The sequence below is a fragment of the Haliotis asinina genome, chromosome 4 (genome assembly GCF_037392515.1).
Source record: "Haliotis asinina isolate JCU_RB_2024 chromosome 4, JCU_Hal_asi_v2, whole genome shotgun sequence".
Lineage (NCBI taxonomy): Eukaryota > Metazoa > Mollusca > Gastropoda > Lepetellida > Haliotidae > Haliotis > Haliotis asinina.
Window position 1 is genome coordinate 76,749,619 of NC_090283.1, and position 19,914 is coordinate 76,769,532.

The following is a 19,914-nucleotide window of genomic DNA, read 5'->3' on the forward strand; positions in this document are numbered from 1 at the left end:
TGCCCGCGAACACTAGCGAGCGCTCGATCCTGAACCATCCTTACAACTACCTCTCTAAGCGAACCCAGACGGCAACCATGATTCATGTCATTTGTCACCCCTGGCCCTTTTCCGTAACCTCTAACAAGAAGACAAGAAGTCATTCGGCTAGTCCCGGATTAATGGGCTTTGGTCAGGAATGGTTTCATGTAACCGTTGAGGTCCGATAACGCGGACGCTCGCTCAAACTGGACACGCCTCTGGTCAGCTATAAAGACACCAAGTCAGCTATAAACAGCAGCAGAACCAATATTCATAATAAGATGTCCAGCATACAATCTTACAGTTACTTCCTCGATCGTTTGCACGTCATTAGAATATGGATGCCGATTTATAAACATTTAGAGATAAATTCTAATAGTGAAATTAAGTCAATCTCTTCTAGCACCGTTCGAACAGCTCACAGGGAAAAAAACCGTACCTTACTATCACAGCTTTACTAGTCCTTCCTGTCTGATTGACGACCTAAGAGAAACCCCGCTCCGGGGTAATACGAGGGGATGTCAATAAGTTTTGAGCCTTGAGCATTTTCATACCCAGGTGTCACAGCCTGTGGTACGACAGTCAATCAAGGAGAAGCGCCGGGGCAAGATCAGACCCGGTATTCTTCTGCATCAAGACAATGCTCCAGTACACACCTCTCGCGTTGCAGCCGCTGCTGTCCAGGAATGCGGGTACGAAATCTTGCCGCATCGTCCCAACTCGCCAGACCTTGCACCAAGTGATTACCATCTGTTCCCAAATCTCAAGAAACACTTGCGTGGTCGTAGATTTCAGGATGATAATGAGCTTATTGCGGCTACTGAGGCTTGGTTTGAGGACCAAAATGGCGCCTTGTCTAGAGATGGCATCAGCGCCTGGCAGAAAAGATGGAACAAGCGTCTTGACTCATAAGGGGACTATGTTGAAAAATAAATGTGGTTCATACCAATATTTTGTGTTTTTCCATGCAAGGCCCAAAACTTACTGACATCCCCTCGTAGATCAGATAAGTAGATTAGATCAGATAATAATATTCCATCTAGACAAGGTCACTTTAGTCATGTCCATCCATTCTGTTATGTAAACATGTAGCATCTAAAACTGTGACTTGTAATCAAGGGGAGGAGAAGACGATTGGAGTGAACTCGGGACCCTTGTTCCAGGTTCCTGTTTACCCTGTTGGTCGAATTCTACCAGTGTCTGCAAATATTGGCCCTATGTACATGAAGACTCGTACCATTAGTCCCATCTCGATAAAGAACAGTTGGTGGAGAATCCGGGTAACGATCCAATCTTCTCTGGCACCAGCTACCCAGCTACCCTCTACACCCGGAATTCTCTTTATCTCCCTTTCAACATCCCATTCCATGTGTACATCTCTTCGACCAAATGCTCAATGAGGATTTTTTGTTATGATCCATACGATCCAGCTAATTTTGTTTGTCGCCAACACTGCAGAGAGATCCCTCCCATGGCAATCGGTGACAGGTTATTGATCAATTATATACCACATTCAAAGATATACTCTTAAAAAAATAGGGGAACCTGAACTTTCAATTTGGATAGGAAGTGTTAACAAACGTTTCAAGGACAGGCATCTTATGAACGCACCACCATTTCCCGCTATTACCATCCCTAAACACAACGCATAGTATGCACGTGCACAATGCAGTACACATGCATGTGGTCCCATTCTTAATTTTGACGTTTTTTCAAGAAGGTCGGGAAATCACTTACAATAATAATTTGGACAGTCATCTTGCATCACACATTTGTTAGTGTTTGTTTCTAGTCGTTTGTCTTAAAATGAAAATCGTACACATGCAAATTACACGTGCCATACACCAAAGGAAGTGCAAATAGTGATGCACTCTCAAAACATTCAACATTATCATATCAACCTTGCCTGACTCCGATGCACCTCCAAAATATTTTTAATCATAAATTAAAAAATGAAGTTCCCCTACTTTTTTGAAGAGCATATAACCTTGTACATTGGCTCTGGTCGTCGCGCTCCTTTAACATTGTACGACACATCACAACCTTACAACATCTAACTGAACTTCGTTCCGTATTTCCTATCCTATGTCTAATATCACTAACGTTTCCCTACCAAAAGTACTCCTACACATGCGAACCCGTGAAGGTTAGGTGTAGAATAGTCTTCAGCAACTCAGGCCTGCCACAAAAGGCGACTGTGCTTGTCGTAAGGGGCGACTAGCGGGATCGGGTGCTTAGGCTTGATGACTTGGTTGACACATGTAATTGGTTCCCATTTGCGCAGATCGATGCTCATGCTATTGATCATTGGATAGATACATAGATTATAGATATAGGATATTTATATATATACCAATGGATTCGCGGGTTCTTTTTTAAGTTCACAGGGTTGTGTACTGTACACTAGAGGTTGTGACAACACTGAAAGAGTCTGCACACAAAGTTGACTCCAAGGTTTTTACACCCTGTCACAGGTGGGCTCGATCCCTCAACCTCAACCTCGCTGGATCACTAGCCTGGCGCTTTAGCCAGCTCGCTCACCATGTCCCCATCGGATGACAGGGGATGATAGTTTGGTCCAGACTTATTTACAGACCGCCTTCATGTAACTGGAATATGGCCGAGTGCGGAGTAAATCTAAACTCACTCACTACACTTACGATACCAGTGTCCATCACTAGTGCTAATATGTATACTACTTGTCTGATGGTGTCAATAGTACTTACTATAAATATCCAAATACCAACACTAATACAGGTAGTGACTAAATACCAGTATGGATTTGCATTCAAAGGAGAAACAAACGAGGAAAACGATATACTGTCTTTACATTACACATTGACATTGACGAGGGCATGTACACTGTTGAGAGCCTCCACTCGAGGGCACTTCCTGTGTACAAATAAATGTGCTATACTTCCCCGTAACCCAGACAATGGTTTCCCCGTGGGTTGTGAAATGGCCTGTGTTATACATGTCACATGCAAACATGTCCCGTTACGTGACTACGGCGATTCTCCTCGCCTTACACTAGTCATAGCAATAATTTACCAGTTGGCTATCAGGGCCTGCAGTCGCCTGCAGGCTTTAAAATCTACCGACCCTAAATGACATCTGCAGGCCCATTTTGTTAAAGTTAAATCGATAAAAACACGATAAACTAAATTAGGCAGAGTTACTGTTCCCACAAAATCAGTTAGCGAAGACTATGACGCAAGGAGTTTTTATTGGTAATAGACTGGTGTTGGCACGTGCAAAGCACTGACATACCAGGAAGTGAAACTGTACGTTATCTAACGATGGATTGTTCCCGAATAATAATTAAGAAAATAATAATGGGAAAGATTCCAGTTGAAAAAAAAAGTAAAAGTAAAAATATAAAATATAAAAAATCCCTGACAGATAATGTATTGAAGGCCATAAGGGCCTACACCTATTTGAAACTGCCGGTCCGATACAGTAACACCAGCAGCTGGGCCTCCAGACCGGCAATTATTTCGAACGCTGCCTTATACAAAGTCAGGATAAGTGAGTACGTGAGTTTAGTTTTACCACACTCAGAGGCATTACAGCTGTACGAATATACATAATAAAACAATCCTGTGATCAACAGCATGCATAGACTAACGACTAGTCTTTGAAACATATTTTACAGAAAAAAGTTCATAGTAAAAAATATATATTTAAAGGAGCCCTGAGACTTTCTTCATTTCGCAGAAGCTATGGAAATCCAGACTTGTCGCATTTGAAGACTTGGGTGGGCTTTCTTGCATATATTTTCTTGGATATGCGAGAAAGTCAACAGCGCGAGCCTCAATCTACGCAACTGGGATACGATGACATGTGTCAACCCAGTCAGCCAGCCTGACCACCTGACCCCGTTAGTCGCCTCTTGCGACAAGCTTGGGTTGCAGACGATCAATTCTAGGACTGGTATCCCTCCTCTGTCACACTGAAGATAGTGTGTTGATAATCACCATATTATCGTTAACCATATCAACTGAAACCTTTACCTGGCATAGTTATAACAATACTTTTTCAGGTCAAACACATTCTCCTTGATAATATATGAGGAATGAATGAATCTATCTTTCATTTTCTACGTATTTTACATACGAATTTATTTCGTTATTTGTGAGTTCAACGTAACCCTTACGTTTGTGCATGGTTGAGTGTCAGTCCAGTGTTATTGTACATCACACCGTTGCCACAGTGTTTAGGCCGACAGTGTTTAGCACTGATTTATTGCGTTGTCAACAAGAGTGAGTGAATGAATTTGGTTTAACGCAATAGTCCAGCAATACCACAGCATGGACACTAGAAATGGGCATCACATATTGTACCTACACGGGGACTTGAAACCCGTTCTTCGGTCTGGCGAGTGAACGCTTTAACCACGACGCTAACCCACCACCGACATGATAATAACAGAACCACAAGGTTTAATTCAGGACTGAGCGAAATGATTTGTAAAAGTTGCTATAAGAGACTGTGATATCTGTAAAAATTTAAACCTTTCGCATTAAAAACGCCTGATAGTTGGTAACCACTCAGATGGTAAATGAGCCTGGTAATGGGGTTTTCAACTTGAGTGCCGACAACGACTGAGAAAGGTGTGGTCTTCCAGAAACACGGACATGTACGTGTTTCGGTTTGGTTTAAGTGTTGTTTAACACAGCACTCAGCAATGTTCCATCTATATGGCGGCTTGGATCAGATAATCTAGTGATCAACCACACGAGCATCGACCTACACAATTATTGTACGATGACGTGTGCACCAAGTGGAGATGCCAAAAATACTTGGCTCATTCACATTCGATATATTTTTGTGTTAAATAAATGGTAAAACAAAGGAGATTTCTGGATGGCAAAAACATGTTTCGTAGTCCACTTCTCTGAAACTGCACAATGTTATAATGGTTAATTTAACGCTCAGTCCCCCTCGTCTGAAGAAAATACTTTTTTACTCAATGGGCTCAAAACTTTGCTTAGTGTGATAATCTAACACATCTTAGCAGAAATCAAATATATCTACCTATACGTTTGAGCTTGAGTGTCAAAGCTAACTACTACTGTTATTATTTTTGGTTATTCGTTAATGTTTCAAATTGTTGACATTCAGAGCATTGTGAGCTACAGTAGATCTCTAGTTCACATCCATAACAGCTGAGATTATGCTGAATTGCGAATTAATGTGACATCCACTCACTCATACATCGACAGTGTTCACACTAATTACACATTTCGCATGCGACCCTGCCTTTGAAGATCATCACATTACATGTTAGCTCTCTTGGAATGCAGAGACACACGGCTGCGGTCTCTTTGTCCTGAATTGCCATTCTTTCGCTATCAATTCAAACTTTCCTGACAATCATCATAGAGTTAGTGTGCCTCCTATCATGTAATGATTTGCAGCTTTGTTTGGGTACATAATCATGTGACAGATTTACTATATAAATATAATGACGGTCTTATTTTGGTTGTTAGCAACTTTTGAATGGAGACTGAGAGTACAGCCAACTCTAAGACTTCATCTGCATATTTATTGAATAACTCTACAAATATCTCTTTGATTTGCTGATAAAATCAATAACAATGTCTATGTTGCGATAAAATGCAGGAAAACATGAACATCTATGTAAAAATTCTATAACAAAATGTTTAACAAATGTGTGACCATTTTTTTTTACAATCAGGCATTATGAAAACCAAGCTCTATGGATAATGAACTTCTTTATTGCAATGAGAGCGACATATCCTGTGTCTTACCTAGGACAGGGATACTCTATAACTCTCTATATAGGCTCCCTGCCTAGGATCATCACAAGCTAGATAACAGTGTTAGTACCATCACCGAAACGCTGCACCCATTGCAATAAAGAAGTTGATTATCCACAGAACTTGGTTTTCCTTCATCTATTTAACTTCTAATATGCTTCTCAAAGAAGTAATCAGGCACTGGAAAGTGACAGTAAGTTTTATAAATGCATGAATAACTGGAAGCATTCGATCAATGGCTATATAAATGATTGCATTCTATACGTATTATCTACATAAAGGCAGTGTGTTATAAAAATTAGTTAACACATCGTATCTACAAAATAGTACAAAAAGTAACACATTTTCACAAAAGCTAATAAACTCAACAAGAGTCATCAAAAGATGACATATCCCCCCAGCCCCTACATATTTAAAAGGACAAATCATCTGAAGTTTACTTGATGATTTTTAAGACTGTTTGAATCGTTTCCATGTAAATCATAAAATATATAAATGTCATATAGCTGTAAACAGCAAAAGGCACCACTTCAAGGTCTGTCTCATATATCTGCCAAGATCTGTTGAAAGATACCAAATGCTTTTCGAGTTGTGATCCGGAAACAAAGCCCTTCCCTCCATTTTGAGACAGAGTCCATATTGTTTCAATGGAACCCAGAAATTGATAAATCACAAAAATCTGTAAATACCAAAAGGCACCATTCTGGGGTCTGCCACAGATATCTACCAAGTCTTGCTGACAGACATTAAGAAGTTTTTGAGTTCTGCTCCGGAAACAAAACATACCTCTCACTTTTGAGAAATGTCTGCAACATTTCTAAGGAAACCAAGAAAATAATAAATCACAAAAACCTGTAAATAGCAAAAGGCACCACTTTAGGTTCTGACTGATATATCTACCAAGTTTTGCAGAAAAATACTGAATGGGTTTTGAGTTACTACCCCACCATTTGACTAAGACCAAAAGTTCCATGGAAAAACAAAAAAAATAAAAATGCCAAAAATCTGTAAATAGCGAAAGGCACAACCACAGAGAGAGATTCCTGTATCTATCAATTTTGGTCTGAAAATATTGAATGGTTTTCGAGGTATGCTCTGGAAACAAAATGATTGTGGACGGATGGACGGACGGATGGACATACCGGGGGAATAACAAAATTATCACTGGACATGAAGTCAAGGTGGTCAAGCTTCAAGAATATCTCAAGTGAAATACAAACTATTTACAAATCAGTGTTGGCCTCACACAAACATTTAGGATGCTAGTTCTATCAAAGATCAACTGAGTTAATGTTTTCAAAATTGTGTACAATTATCCAAACACTGTCACCTATAGTTTAAATGCAGCCATGATTTCACAAATGTGGGGAATCAAACCCAGGCCTCAGTGTAATGAGCGAACGCTTTATTCATCAGGTTACCCCATCGCACCCAAGATTTCAATTCGAAATTACTAGAGGACAAAACAGAAATATATTGTGACTTGGTGTTGAATTGGTCTGGCCATGTTCACAGAAATCTCAGCTCCTTACTTTCATCAACTCTTCAGATTTGGGGTTAATATTTTGAATTTGTGTGCATGATTGAGAGATGACTTCACAAAAGTAGCATCATGCAGTGCAAACTTGTCGTTACAGTGATAGCTAAGAAAACACACTCACTCCATAGAAATGTCAATGCAAAAGAAAGTCCAAGATTTTGCAGCTCACCTTTCTGTAGTCAGATAAACTAGACAAGCAAGGAATAGTGGTACAAACCTCATTTAACTGATGACGGAGTATGGATATACATAATGTTGATATAATGAAACCAGCTTTGAGCCCAAATACCAAATAATGACGATATCAGATGATATTGTTCTCCGCAATGTAACATTTGGTCTCACTGTTCATACTGAAGAAATGGAAAATTGTTATATTTAACCAAGTATTAAAGTGAGTTTAGTTTTACTCCGCACTCAGCAATATTCCAGCTATATGGCAGCAGTCTGTAAATAATCGAGTCTGGACCAGACAATCCAGCGATCAACAGCATGAGCATTGATCTGCACAATTGGGAACCGATGATATGTGTCAACCAAGTCAGCGAGTCTGACCACCCGGTAACGTTAGTCGCCTCTTACGACAGGCATAGTCGCCTTTTATGGCAAGCATGGGTTGGTGAAGGCCTATTCTACCCCGGGAGCATCACAGGTTCCAAAAATTAAAATCAGGAAAATTTGTTGGTTGTGTGTAAACATTCACAAATTGTTTACTGTTACCTGTCATGTGTGTTTTCACATGTAATGTGCTAAACAGACCCCTTCCTTTATCCACCCTACCCCAGTAGGTGTGTGTTGTCATGCTAGAATGGGCACCCTATGCAGACAGCAGCAGCTGGTGCCAATACTGGCTTCATCAGGTTATGTATGTCCAGCTGTGTCAGCATCAGTAGATGTGAAAGGTATAGTTCCGCCGAATACAGGCAGACTCTTGAAAGTCAGGAGATGTTGGCGGAACTGGTAAGTGTGTCAGCTCGAGAAGGTCAACTTTATCAAATCCAAGGAAATATCCTGAAACATATTGATATGTTTTTATACATAAACTTTCTAGACAGAAATACCATAAGATTAATGGTGAACTAATCTCACTACTGTTTGCCCAATTATCTGATCACACCTTCAGATCTAACTTGTCATGGAAGTCTATCAGTGTCAACAATTGTGTTTTTTTTTAAAACAGCAAGTCTGTTTGGCGTCAAAGATTGGTTGGCCATGTTCATATGCTCTCTGGTCATTGATTTGTCATGATGAGAGGGTGATGGATCCCCGAGTGGATCCTGCAGACAACGACATGGGGGACAAAAATCAGTTACTGCAACGTATTGTGCTCAGACAACTGCAAGGGAAGACAAGCAGAGGATGTCAGACAACTGCAAGGGAAGACAAGCAGAGGATGTCAGACAACTGCAAGGGAAGACAAGCAGAGGATGTCAGACAACTGCAAGGGAAGACAAGCAGAGGATACTGCAACCTATTGTGTTCAGACAACTGCAAGGGAAGACAAGCAGAGGATGTCAGACAACTGCAAGGGAAGACAAGCAGAGGATACTGCAACCTATTGTGTTCAGACAACTGCAAGGGAAGACAAGCAGAGGATGTCAGACAACTGCAAGGGAAGACAAGCAGAGGATACTGCAACCTATTGTGTTCAGACAACTGCACGGGAAGACAAGCAGAGGATGTCAGACAACTGCAAGGGAAGACAAGCAGAGGATGTCAGACAACTGCAAGGGAAGACAAGCAGAGGATGTCAGACAACTGCAAGGGAAGACAAGCAGAGGATACTGCAACCTATTGTGTTCAGACAACTGCAAGGGAAGACAAGCAGAGGATACTGCAACCTATTGTGTTCAGACAACTGCACGGGAAGACAAGCAGAGGATGTCAGACAACTGCAAGGGAAGACAAGCAGAGGATGTCAGACAACTGCAAGGGAAGACAAGCAGAGGATACTGCAACCTATTGTGTTCAGACAACTGAAAAGGGGACAAGAATCACCTGCTGCAACCTATTGTGTTTAGACAGCTGCAAGGGGAACAAGAATCAGTCAATGCAACCTATTTAGTTTAGACAACTGAAAAGGGGACAAGAATCAGCTACTGCAGGCTATTGAGTCATTTCTGCCCTGAAATCTTGAGTGTTTACCTTCATACGCTACAGACTCTAAGTAGATGTCATCACTACTACTGACTGTCATGAGAAACAAACAAGGGCTGTTTGCAACCTTCACAGTCTCTCCAGCCTTGGGATGGTCATCAATGTCAGTCTGAAACACACAAAATAAACCACAAAATTTGCTAATGATCGAAAGTCACATATAATTCTAGAAATCTGTTTGTGTCTGAGTGATACTTTGTCAATAAAAGGAAGTTTGTAAACATATGGATATGATGGGTATATGTATGGACAGTGACAGATGGGTGATGGGTATATGTATAGACAGTATAGACAGTGACAGATGGGTGATGGGTATATGTATGTACAGTATAGACAGTGACAGATGGGTGATGGGTATATGTATAGACAGTGACAGATGGGTGATGGGTATATGTATAGACAGTGACAGATGGGTGATGGGTATATGTATGTACAGTATAGACAGTGACAGATAGGTGATGGGTATATGTATAGACAGTGACAGATGGGTGATGGGTATATGTATAGACAGTGACAGATGGGTGATGGGTATATGTATAGACAGTATAGACAGTGACAGATGGGTGATGGGTATATGTATAGACAGTGACAGATGGGTGATGGGTATATGTATAGACAGTGACAGATGGGTGATGGGTATATGTATAGACAGGGACAGATGGGTGATGGGTATATGTATAGACAGTATAGACAGTGACAGATGGGTGATGGGTAAATGTATGTACAGTATGGACAGTGACAGATGGGTGATGGGTATATGTATAGACAGTGACAGATGGGTGATGGGTATATGTATAGACAGTGACAGATGGGTGATGGGTATATGTATAGACAGGGACAGATGGGTGATGGGTATATGTATAGACAGGGACAGATGGGTGATGTGTATATGTATAGACAGTGACAGATGGGTGATGTGTATATGTATAGACAGTGACAGATGGGTGATGGGTATATGTATAGACAGTGACAGATGGGTGATGGGTATATGTATAGACAGTGACAGATGGGTGATGGGTATATGTATGTACAGTATAGACAGTGACAGATGGGTGATGGGTATATGTATAGACAGTGACAGATGGGTGATGGGTATATGTATGTACAGTATAGACAGTGACAGATGGGTGATGTGTATATGTATAGACAGTGACAGATGGGTGATGGGTATATGTATAGACAGTGACAGATGGGTGATGGGTATATGTATGTACAGTATAGACAGTGACAGATGGGTGATGGGTATATGTATAGACAGTGACAGATGGGTGATGGGTATATGTATGTACAGTATAGACAGTGACAGATGGGTGATGTGTATATGTATAGACAGTGACAGATGGGTGATGTGTATATGTATAGACAGTGACAGATGGGTGATGGGTATATGTATAGACAGTGACAGATGGGTGATGGGTATATGTATAGACAGTGACAGATGGGTGATGGGTATATGTATGTACAGTATAGACAGTGACAGATGGGTGATGGGTATATGTATAGACAGTGACAGATGGGTGATGGGTATATGTATGTACAGTATAGACAGTGACAGATGGGTGATGTGTATATGTATAGACAGTGACAGATGGGTGATGTGTATATGTATAGACAGTGACAGATGGGTGATGGGTATATGTATAGACAGTGACAGATGGGTGATGGGTATATGTATAGACAGTGACAGATGGGTGATGTGTATATGTATAGACAGTGACAGATGGGTGATGGGTATATGTATGTACAGTATAGACAGTGACAGATGGGTGATGGGTATATGTATAGACAGTGACAGATGGGTGATGGGTATATGTATGTACAGTATAGACAGTGACAGATGGGTGATGTGTATATGTATAGACAGTGACAGATGGGTGATGTGTATATGTATAGACAGTGACAGATGGGTGATGTGTATATGTATAGACAGTGACAGATGGGTGATGGGTATATGTATAGACAGTGACAGATGGGTGATGGGTATATGTATGTACAGTATAGACAGTGACAGATGGGTGATGGGTATATGTATAGACAGTGACAGATGGGTGATGGGTATATGTATGTACAGTATAGACAGTGACAGATGGGTGATGGGTATATGTATGGACAGTGACAGATGGGTGATGGGTATATGTATGTACAGTATAGACAGTGACAGATGAGTGATGGGTATATGTATAGACAGTATAGACAGGGACAGATGGGTGATGTGTATATGTATAGACAGTATAGACAGTGACAGATGGGTGATGGGTATATGTATAGACAGTGACAGATGGGTGATGGGTATATGTATAGACAGTGACAGATGGGTGATGGGTATATGTATAGACAGGGACAGATGGGTGATGGGTATATGTATAGACAGTATAGACAGTGACAGATGGGTGATGGGTAAATGTATGTACAGTATGGACAGTGACAGATGGGTGATGGGTATATGTATAGACAGTGACAGATGGGTGATGGGTATATGTATAGACAGTGACAGATGGGTGATGGGTATATGTATAGACAGGGACAGATGGGTGATGGGTATATGTATAGACAGGGACAGATGGGTGATGTGTATATGTATAGACAGTGACAGATGGGTGATGTGTATATGTATAGACAGTGACAGATGGGTGATGGGTATATGTATAGACAGTGACAGATGGGTGATGGGTATATGTATAGACAGTGACAGATGGGTGATGGGTATATGTATGTACAGTATAGACAGTGACAGATGGGTGATGGGTATATGTATAGACAGTGACAGATGGGTGATGGGTATATGTATGTACAGTATAGACAGTGACAGATGGGTGATGTGTATATGTATAGACAGTGACAGATGGGTGATGGGTATATGTATAGACAGTGACAGATGGGTGATGGGTATATGTATGTACAGTATAGACAGTGACAGATGGGTGATGGGTATATGTATAGACAGTGACAGATGGGTGATGGGTATATGTATGTACAGTATAGACAGTGACAGATGGGTGATGTGTATATGTATAGACAGTGACAGATGGGTGATGTGTATATGTATAGACAGTGACAGATGGGTGATGGGTATATGTATAGACAGTGACAGATGGGTGATGGGTATATGTATAGACAGTGACAGATGGGTGATGGGTATATGTATGTACAGTATAGACAGTGACAGATGGGTGATGGGTATATGTATAGACAGTGACAGATGGGTGATGGGTATATGTATGTACAGTATAGACAGTGACAGATGGGTGATGTGTATATGTATAGACAGTGACAGATGGGTGATGTGTATATGTATAGACAGTGACAGATGGGTGATGGGTATATGTATAGACAGTGACAGATGGGTGATGGGTATATGTATAGACAGTGACAGATGGGTGATGTGTATATGTATAGACAGTGACAGATGGGTGATGGGTATATGTATGTACAGTATAGACAGTGACAGATGGGTGATGGGTATATGTATAGACAGTGACAGATGGGTGATGGGTATATGTATGTACAGTATAGACAGTGACAGATGGGTGATGTGTATATGTATAGACAGTGACAGATGGGTGATGTGTATATGTATAGACAGTGACAGATGGGTGATGTGTATATGTATAGACAGTGACAGATGGGTGATGGGTATATGTATAGACAGTGACAGATGGGTGATGGGTATATGTATGTACAGTATAGACAGTGACAGATGGGTGATGGGTATATGTATAGACAGTGACAGATGGGTGATGGGTATATGTATGTACAGTATAGACAGTGACAGATGGGTGATGGGTATATGTATGGACAGTGACAGATGGGTGATGGGTATATGTATGTACAGTATAGACAGTGACAGATGAGTGATGGGTATATGTATAGACAGTATAGACAGGGACAGATGGGTGATGTGTATATGTATAGACAGTGACAGATGGGTGATGTGTAACAGTATAGACAGTGACAGATGGGTGATGTGTATATGTATAGACAGTGACAGATGGGTGATGTGTATATGTATAGACAGTGACAGATGGGTGATGGGTATATGTATAGACAGTGACAGATGGGTGATGGGTATATGTATGTACAGAATAGACAGTGACAGATGGGTGATGTGTATATGTATAGACAGTGACAGATGGGTGATGGGTATATGTATAGACAGTGACAGATGGGTGATGGGTATATGTATGTACAGTATAGACAGTGACAGATGGGTGATGGGTATATGTATAGACAGTGACAGATGGGTGATGGGTATATGTATGTACAGTATAGACAGTGACAGATGGGTGATGGGTATATGTATAGACAGTGACAGATGGGTGATGGGTATATGTATAGACAGTGACAGATGGGTGATGGGTATATGTATAGACAGTGACAGATGGGTGATGGGTATATGTATAGACAGTGACAGATGGGTGATGGGTATATGTATGTACAGTATAGACAGTGACAGATGGGTGATGTGTATATGTATAGACAGTGACAGATGGGTGATGTGTATATGTATAGACAGTGACAGATGGGTGATGGGTATATGTATAGACAGTGACAGATGGGTGATGGGTATATGTATAGACAGTGACAGATGGGTGATGTGTATATGTATAGACAGTGACAGATGGGTGATGGGTATATGTATGTACAGTATAGACAGTGACAGATGGGTGATGGGTATATGTATAGACAGTGACAGATGGGTGATGGGTATATGTATGTACAGTATAGACAGTGACAGATGGGTGATGTGTATATGTATAGACAGTGACAGATGGGTGATGTGTATATGTATAGACAGTGACAGATGGGTGATGTGTATATGTATAGACAGTGACAGATGGGTGATGGGTATATGTATAGACAGTGACAGATGGGTGATGGGTATATGTATGTACAGTATAGACAGTGACAGATGGGTGATGGGTATATGTATAGACAGTGACAGATGGGTGATGGGTATATGTATGTACAGTATAGACAGTGACAGATGGGTGATGGGTATATGTATGGACAGTGACAGATGGGTGATGGGTATATGTATGTACAGTATAGACAGTGACAGATGAGTGATGGGTATATGTATAGACAGTATAGACAGGGACAGATGGGTGATGGGTATATGTATAGACAGTGACAGATGGGTGATGTGTATATGTATAGACAGTGACAGATGGGTGATGGGTATATGTATGTACAGTATAGACAGTGACAGATGGGTGATGGGTATATGTATAGACAGTGACAGATGGGTGATGGGTATATGTATGTACAGTATAGACAGTGACAGATGGGTGATGTGTATATGTATAGACAGTGACAGATGGGTGATGTGTATATGTATAGACAGTGACAGATGGGTGATGTGTATATGTATAGACAGTGACAGATGGGTGATGGGTATATGTATAGACAGTGACAGATGGGTGATGGGTATATGTATGTACAGTATAGACAGTGACAGATGGGTGATGGGTATATGTATAGACAGTGACAGATGGGTGATGGGTATATGTATGTACAGTATAGACAGTGACAGATGGGTGATGGGTATATGTATGGACAGTGACAGATGGGTGATGGGTATATGTATGTACAGTATAGACAGTGACAGATGAGTGATGGGTATATGTATAGACAGTATAGACAGGGACAGATGGGTGATGTGTAACAGTATAGACAGTGACAGATGGGTGATGTGTATATGTATAGACAGTGACAGATGGGTGATGTGTATATGTATAGACAGTGACAGATGGGTGATGTGTATATGTATAGACAGTGACAGATGGGTGATGGGTATATGTATAGACAGTGACAGATGGGTGATGGGTATATGTATGTACAGTATAGACAGTGACAGATGGGTGATGGGTATATGTATAGACAGTGACAGATGGGTGATGGGTATATGTATGTACAGTATAGACAGTGACAGATGGGTGATGGGTATATGTATGGACAGTGACAGATGGGTGATGGGTATATGTATGTACAGTATAGACAGTGACAGATGAGTGATGGGTATATGTATAGACAGTATAGACAGGGACAGATGGGTGATGTGTATATGTATAGACAGTGACAGATGGGTGATGTGTAACAGTATAGACAGTGACAGATGGGTGATGTGTATATGTATAGACAGTGACAGATGGGTGATGTGTATATGTATAGACAGTGACAGATGGGTGATGGGTATATGTATAGACAGTGACAGATGGGTGATGGGTATATGTATGTACAGTATAGACAGTGACAGATGGGTGATGTGTATATGTATAGACAGTGACAGATGGGTGATGGGTATATGTATAGACAGTGACAGATGGGTGATGGGTATATGTATGTACAGTATAGACAGTGACAGATGGGTGATGGGTATATGTATAGACAGTGACAGATGGGTGATGGGTATATGTATGTACAGTATAGACAGTGACAGATGGGTGATGTGTATATGTATAGACAGTGACAGATGGGTGATGTGTATATGTATAGACAGTGACAGATGGGTGATGGGTATATGTATAGACAGTGACAGATGGGTGATGGGTATATGTATAGACAGTGACAGATGGGTGATGGGTATATGTATGTACAGTATAGACAGTGACAGATGGGTGATGTGTATATGTATAGACAGTGACAGATGGGTGATGTGTATATGTATAGACAGTGACAGATGGGTGATGGGTATATGTATAGACAGTGACAGATGGGTGATGGGTATATGTATAGACAGTGACAGATGGGTGATGTGTATATGTATAGACAGTGACAGATGGGTGATGGGTATATGTATGTACAGTATAGACAGTGACAGATGGGTGATGGGTATATGTATAGACAGTGACAGATGGGTGATGGGTATATGTATGTACAGTATAGACAGTGACAGATGGGTGATGTGTATATGTATAGACAGTGACAGATGGGTGATGTGTATATGTATAGACAGTGACAGATGGGTGATGTGTATATGTATAGACAGTGACAGATGGGTGATGGGTATATGTATAGACAGTGACAGATGGGTGATGGGTATATGTATGTACAGTATAGACAGTGACAGATGGGTGATGGGTATATGTATAGACAGTGACAGATGGGTGATGGGTATATGTATGTACAGTATAGACAGTGACAGATGGGTGATGGGTATATGTATGGACAGTGACAGATGGGTGATGGGTATATGTATGTACAGTATAGACAGTGACAGATGAGTGATGGGTATATGTATAGACAGTATAGACAGGGACAGATGGGTGATGGGTATATGTATAGACAGTGACAGATGGGTGATGTGTATATGTATAGACAGTGACAGATGGGTGATGGGTATATGTATGTACAGTATAGACAGTGACAGATGGGTGATGGGTATATGTATAGACAGTGACAGATGGGTGATGGGTATATGTATGTACAGTATAGACAGTGACAGATGGGTGATGTGTATATGTATAGACAGTGACAGATGGGTGATGTGTATATGTATAGACAGTGACAGATGGGTGATGTGTATATGTATAGACAGTGACAGATGGGTGATGGGTATATGTATAGACAGTGACAGATGGGTGATGGGTATATGTATGTACAGTATAGACAGTGACAGATGGGTGATGGGTATATGTATAGACAGTGACAGATGGGTGATGGGTATATGTATGTACAGTATAGACAGTGACAGATGGGTGATGGGTATATGTATGGACAGTGACAGATGGGTGATGGGTATATGTATGTACAGTATAGACAGTGACAGATGAGTGATGGGTATATGTATAGACAGTATAGACAGGGACAGATGGGTGATGTGTAACAGTATAGACAGTGACAGATGGGTGATGTGTATATGTATAGACAGTGACAGATGGGTGATGTGTATATGTATAGACAGTGACAGATGGGTGATGTGTATATGTATAGACAGTGACAGATGGGTGATGGGTATATGTATAGACAGTGACAGATGGGTGATGTGTATATGTATAGACAGTGACAGATGGGTGATGGGTATATGTATAGACAGTGACAGATGGGTGATGGGTATATGTATAGACAGTGACAGATGGGTGATGGGTATATGTATAGACAGTGACAGATGGGTGATGGGTATATGTATAGACAGTGACAGATGGGTGATGGGTATATGCATGTACAGTTTAGACAGTGACAGATGGGTGATGGGTATATGTATAGACAGTGACAGATGGGTGATGGGTATATGCATGTACAGTATAGACAGTGACAGATGGGTGATGGGTATATGTATAGACAGTGACAAATGGGTGATGGGTATATGTATAGACAGTGACAGATGGGTGATGGGTATATGCATGTACAGTATAGACAGTGACAGATGGGTGATGGGTATATGTATAGACAGTGACAGATGGGTGATGGGTATATGTATAGACAGTGACAGATGGGTGATGGGTATATGTATGTACAGTATAGACAGTGAGAGATGGGTGATGGGTATATGTATAGACACTGAGAGATGGGTGATGGGTATATGTATGTACAGTATAGACAGTGACAGATGAGTGATGGGTATATGTATAGACAGTATAGACAGGGACAGATGGGTGATGTGTATATGTATAGACAGTGACAGATGGGTGATGTGTATATGTATAGACAGTGACAGATGGGTGATGTGTATATGTATAGACAGTGACAGATGGGTGATGGGTATATGTATAGACAGTGACAGATGGGTGATGGGTATATGTATAGACAGTGACAGATGGGTGATGGGTATATGTATAGACAGTGACAGATGGGTGATGGGTATATGTATAGACAGTGACAGATGGGTGATGGGTATATGCATGTACAGTTTAGACAGTGACAGATGGGTGATGGGTATATGTATAGACAGTGACAGATGGGTGATGGGTATATGTGTGTACAGTATAGACAGTGACAGATGGGTGATGGGTATATGTATGTACAGTATAGACAGGGACAGATGGGTGATGGGTATATGTATGTACAGTATAGACAGGGACAGATGGGTGATGGGTATATGTATAGACAGTGACAGATGGGTGATGGGTATATGTATGTACAGTATAGACAGTGACAGATGAGTGATGGGTATATGTATAGACAATATAGACAGGGACAGATGAGTGATGGGTATATGTATGTACAGTATAGACAGGGACAGATGGGTGATGGGTATATGTATAGACAGTGACAGATGAGTGATGGGTATATGTATGTACAGTATAGACGGTGACAGATGAGTGATGGGTATATGTATAGACAGTATAGACAGGGACAGATGAGTGATGGGTATATGTATGTACAGTATAGACAGGGACAGATGGGTGATGGGTATATGTATGTACAGTATAGACAGTGACAGATGAGTGATGGGTATATGTATGTACAGTATAGACAGTCACAGATGGGTGATGGGTATATGTATGTACAGTATAGACAGTGACAGATGAGTGATGGGTATATGTATGTAGAGTATAGACAGTGACAGATGAGTGATGGGTATATGTATGTACAGTATAGACAGTGACAGATGGGTGATGGGTATATGTATAGACAGTATAGACAGTGACAGATGGGTGATGGGTATGTGTATAGACAGTATAGACAGTGACAGATGAGTGATGGGTATATGTATGTACAGTATAGACAGTGAGAGATGGGTGATGGGTATATGTATGTACAGTATAGAGGGTGACAGATGGGTGATGGGTATATGTATGTACAGTATAGACAGTGGCAGATGGGTGATGGGTATATGTATGTACAGTATAGACAGTGACAGATGGGTGATGGGTATATGTATGTACAGTATAGACAGTGACAGATGGGTGATGGGTATATGTATGTACAGTATAGACAGTGACAGATGAGTCATGGGTATATGTATGTACAGTATAGACAGTGACAGATGGGTGATGGGTATATGTATAGACAGTGACAGATGGGTGATGGGTATATGTATGTACAGTATAGACAGTGACAGATGAGTGATGGGTATATGTATAGACAGTATAGACAGGGACAGATGAGTGATGGGTATATGTATGTACAGTATAGACAGGGACAGATGGGTGATGGGTATATGTATAGACAGTGACGGATGGGTGATGGGTATATGTATGTACAGTATAGACAGTGACAGATGGGTGATGGGTATATGTATAGACAGTATAGACAGTGGCAGATGGGTGATGGGTATATGTATAGACAGGGACAGATGGGTGATGGGTATATGTATGTACAGTATAGACAGTGACAGATGGGTGATGGGTATATGTATAGACAGTATAGACAGTGACAGATGGGTGATGGGTATATGTATAGACAGTATAGACAGTGACAGATGGGTGATGGGTATATGTATGTACAGTATAGACAGTGACAGATGGGTGA

At 40.9% G+C, this 19,914-nt stretch overlaps 1 protein-coding gene across 1 annotated transcript in view; it reads right to left on the bottom strand.

The window, feature by feature from the left end:
- Window positions 1-5,549: 5,549 nt before the first annotated feature.
- Window positions 5,550-19,914, bottom strand: part of LOC137281904 (uncharacterized) — a 33,189-nt gene continuing 18,824 nt past the window's right edge. Inside the window, exons 7-8 of the mRNA XM_067813616.1 lie at window positions 9,490-9,610; window positions 5,550-8,355 (exon numbers count right to left, since the gene is read on the bottom strand). Coding sequence (XP_067669717.1) covers window positions 8,231-8,355; window positions 9,490-9,610 — 246 coding nt within the window. The 3' untranslated portion in view covers window positions 5,550-8,230. The remainder of the gene's footprint in view (window positions 8,356-9,489; window positions 9,611-19,914) is intronic.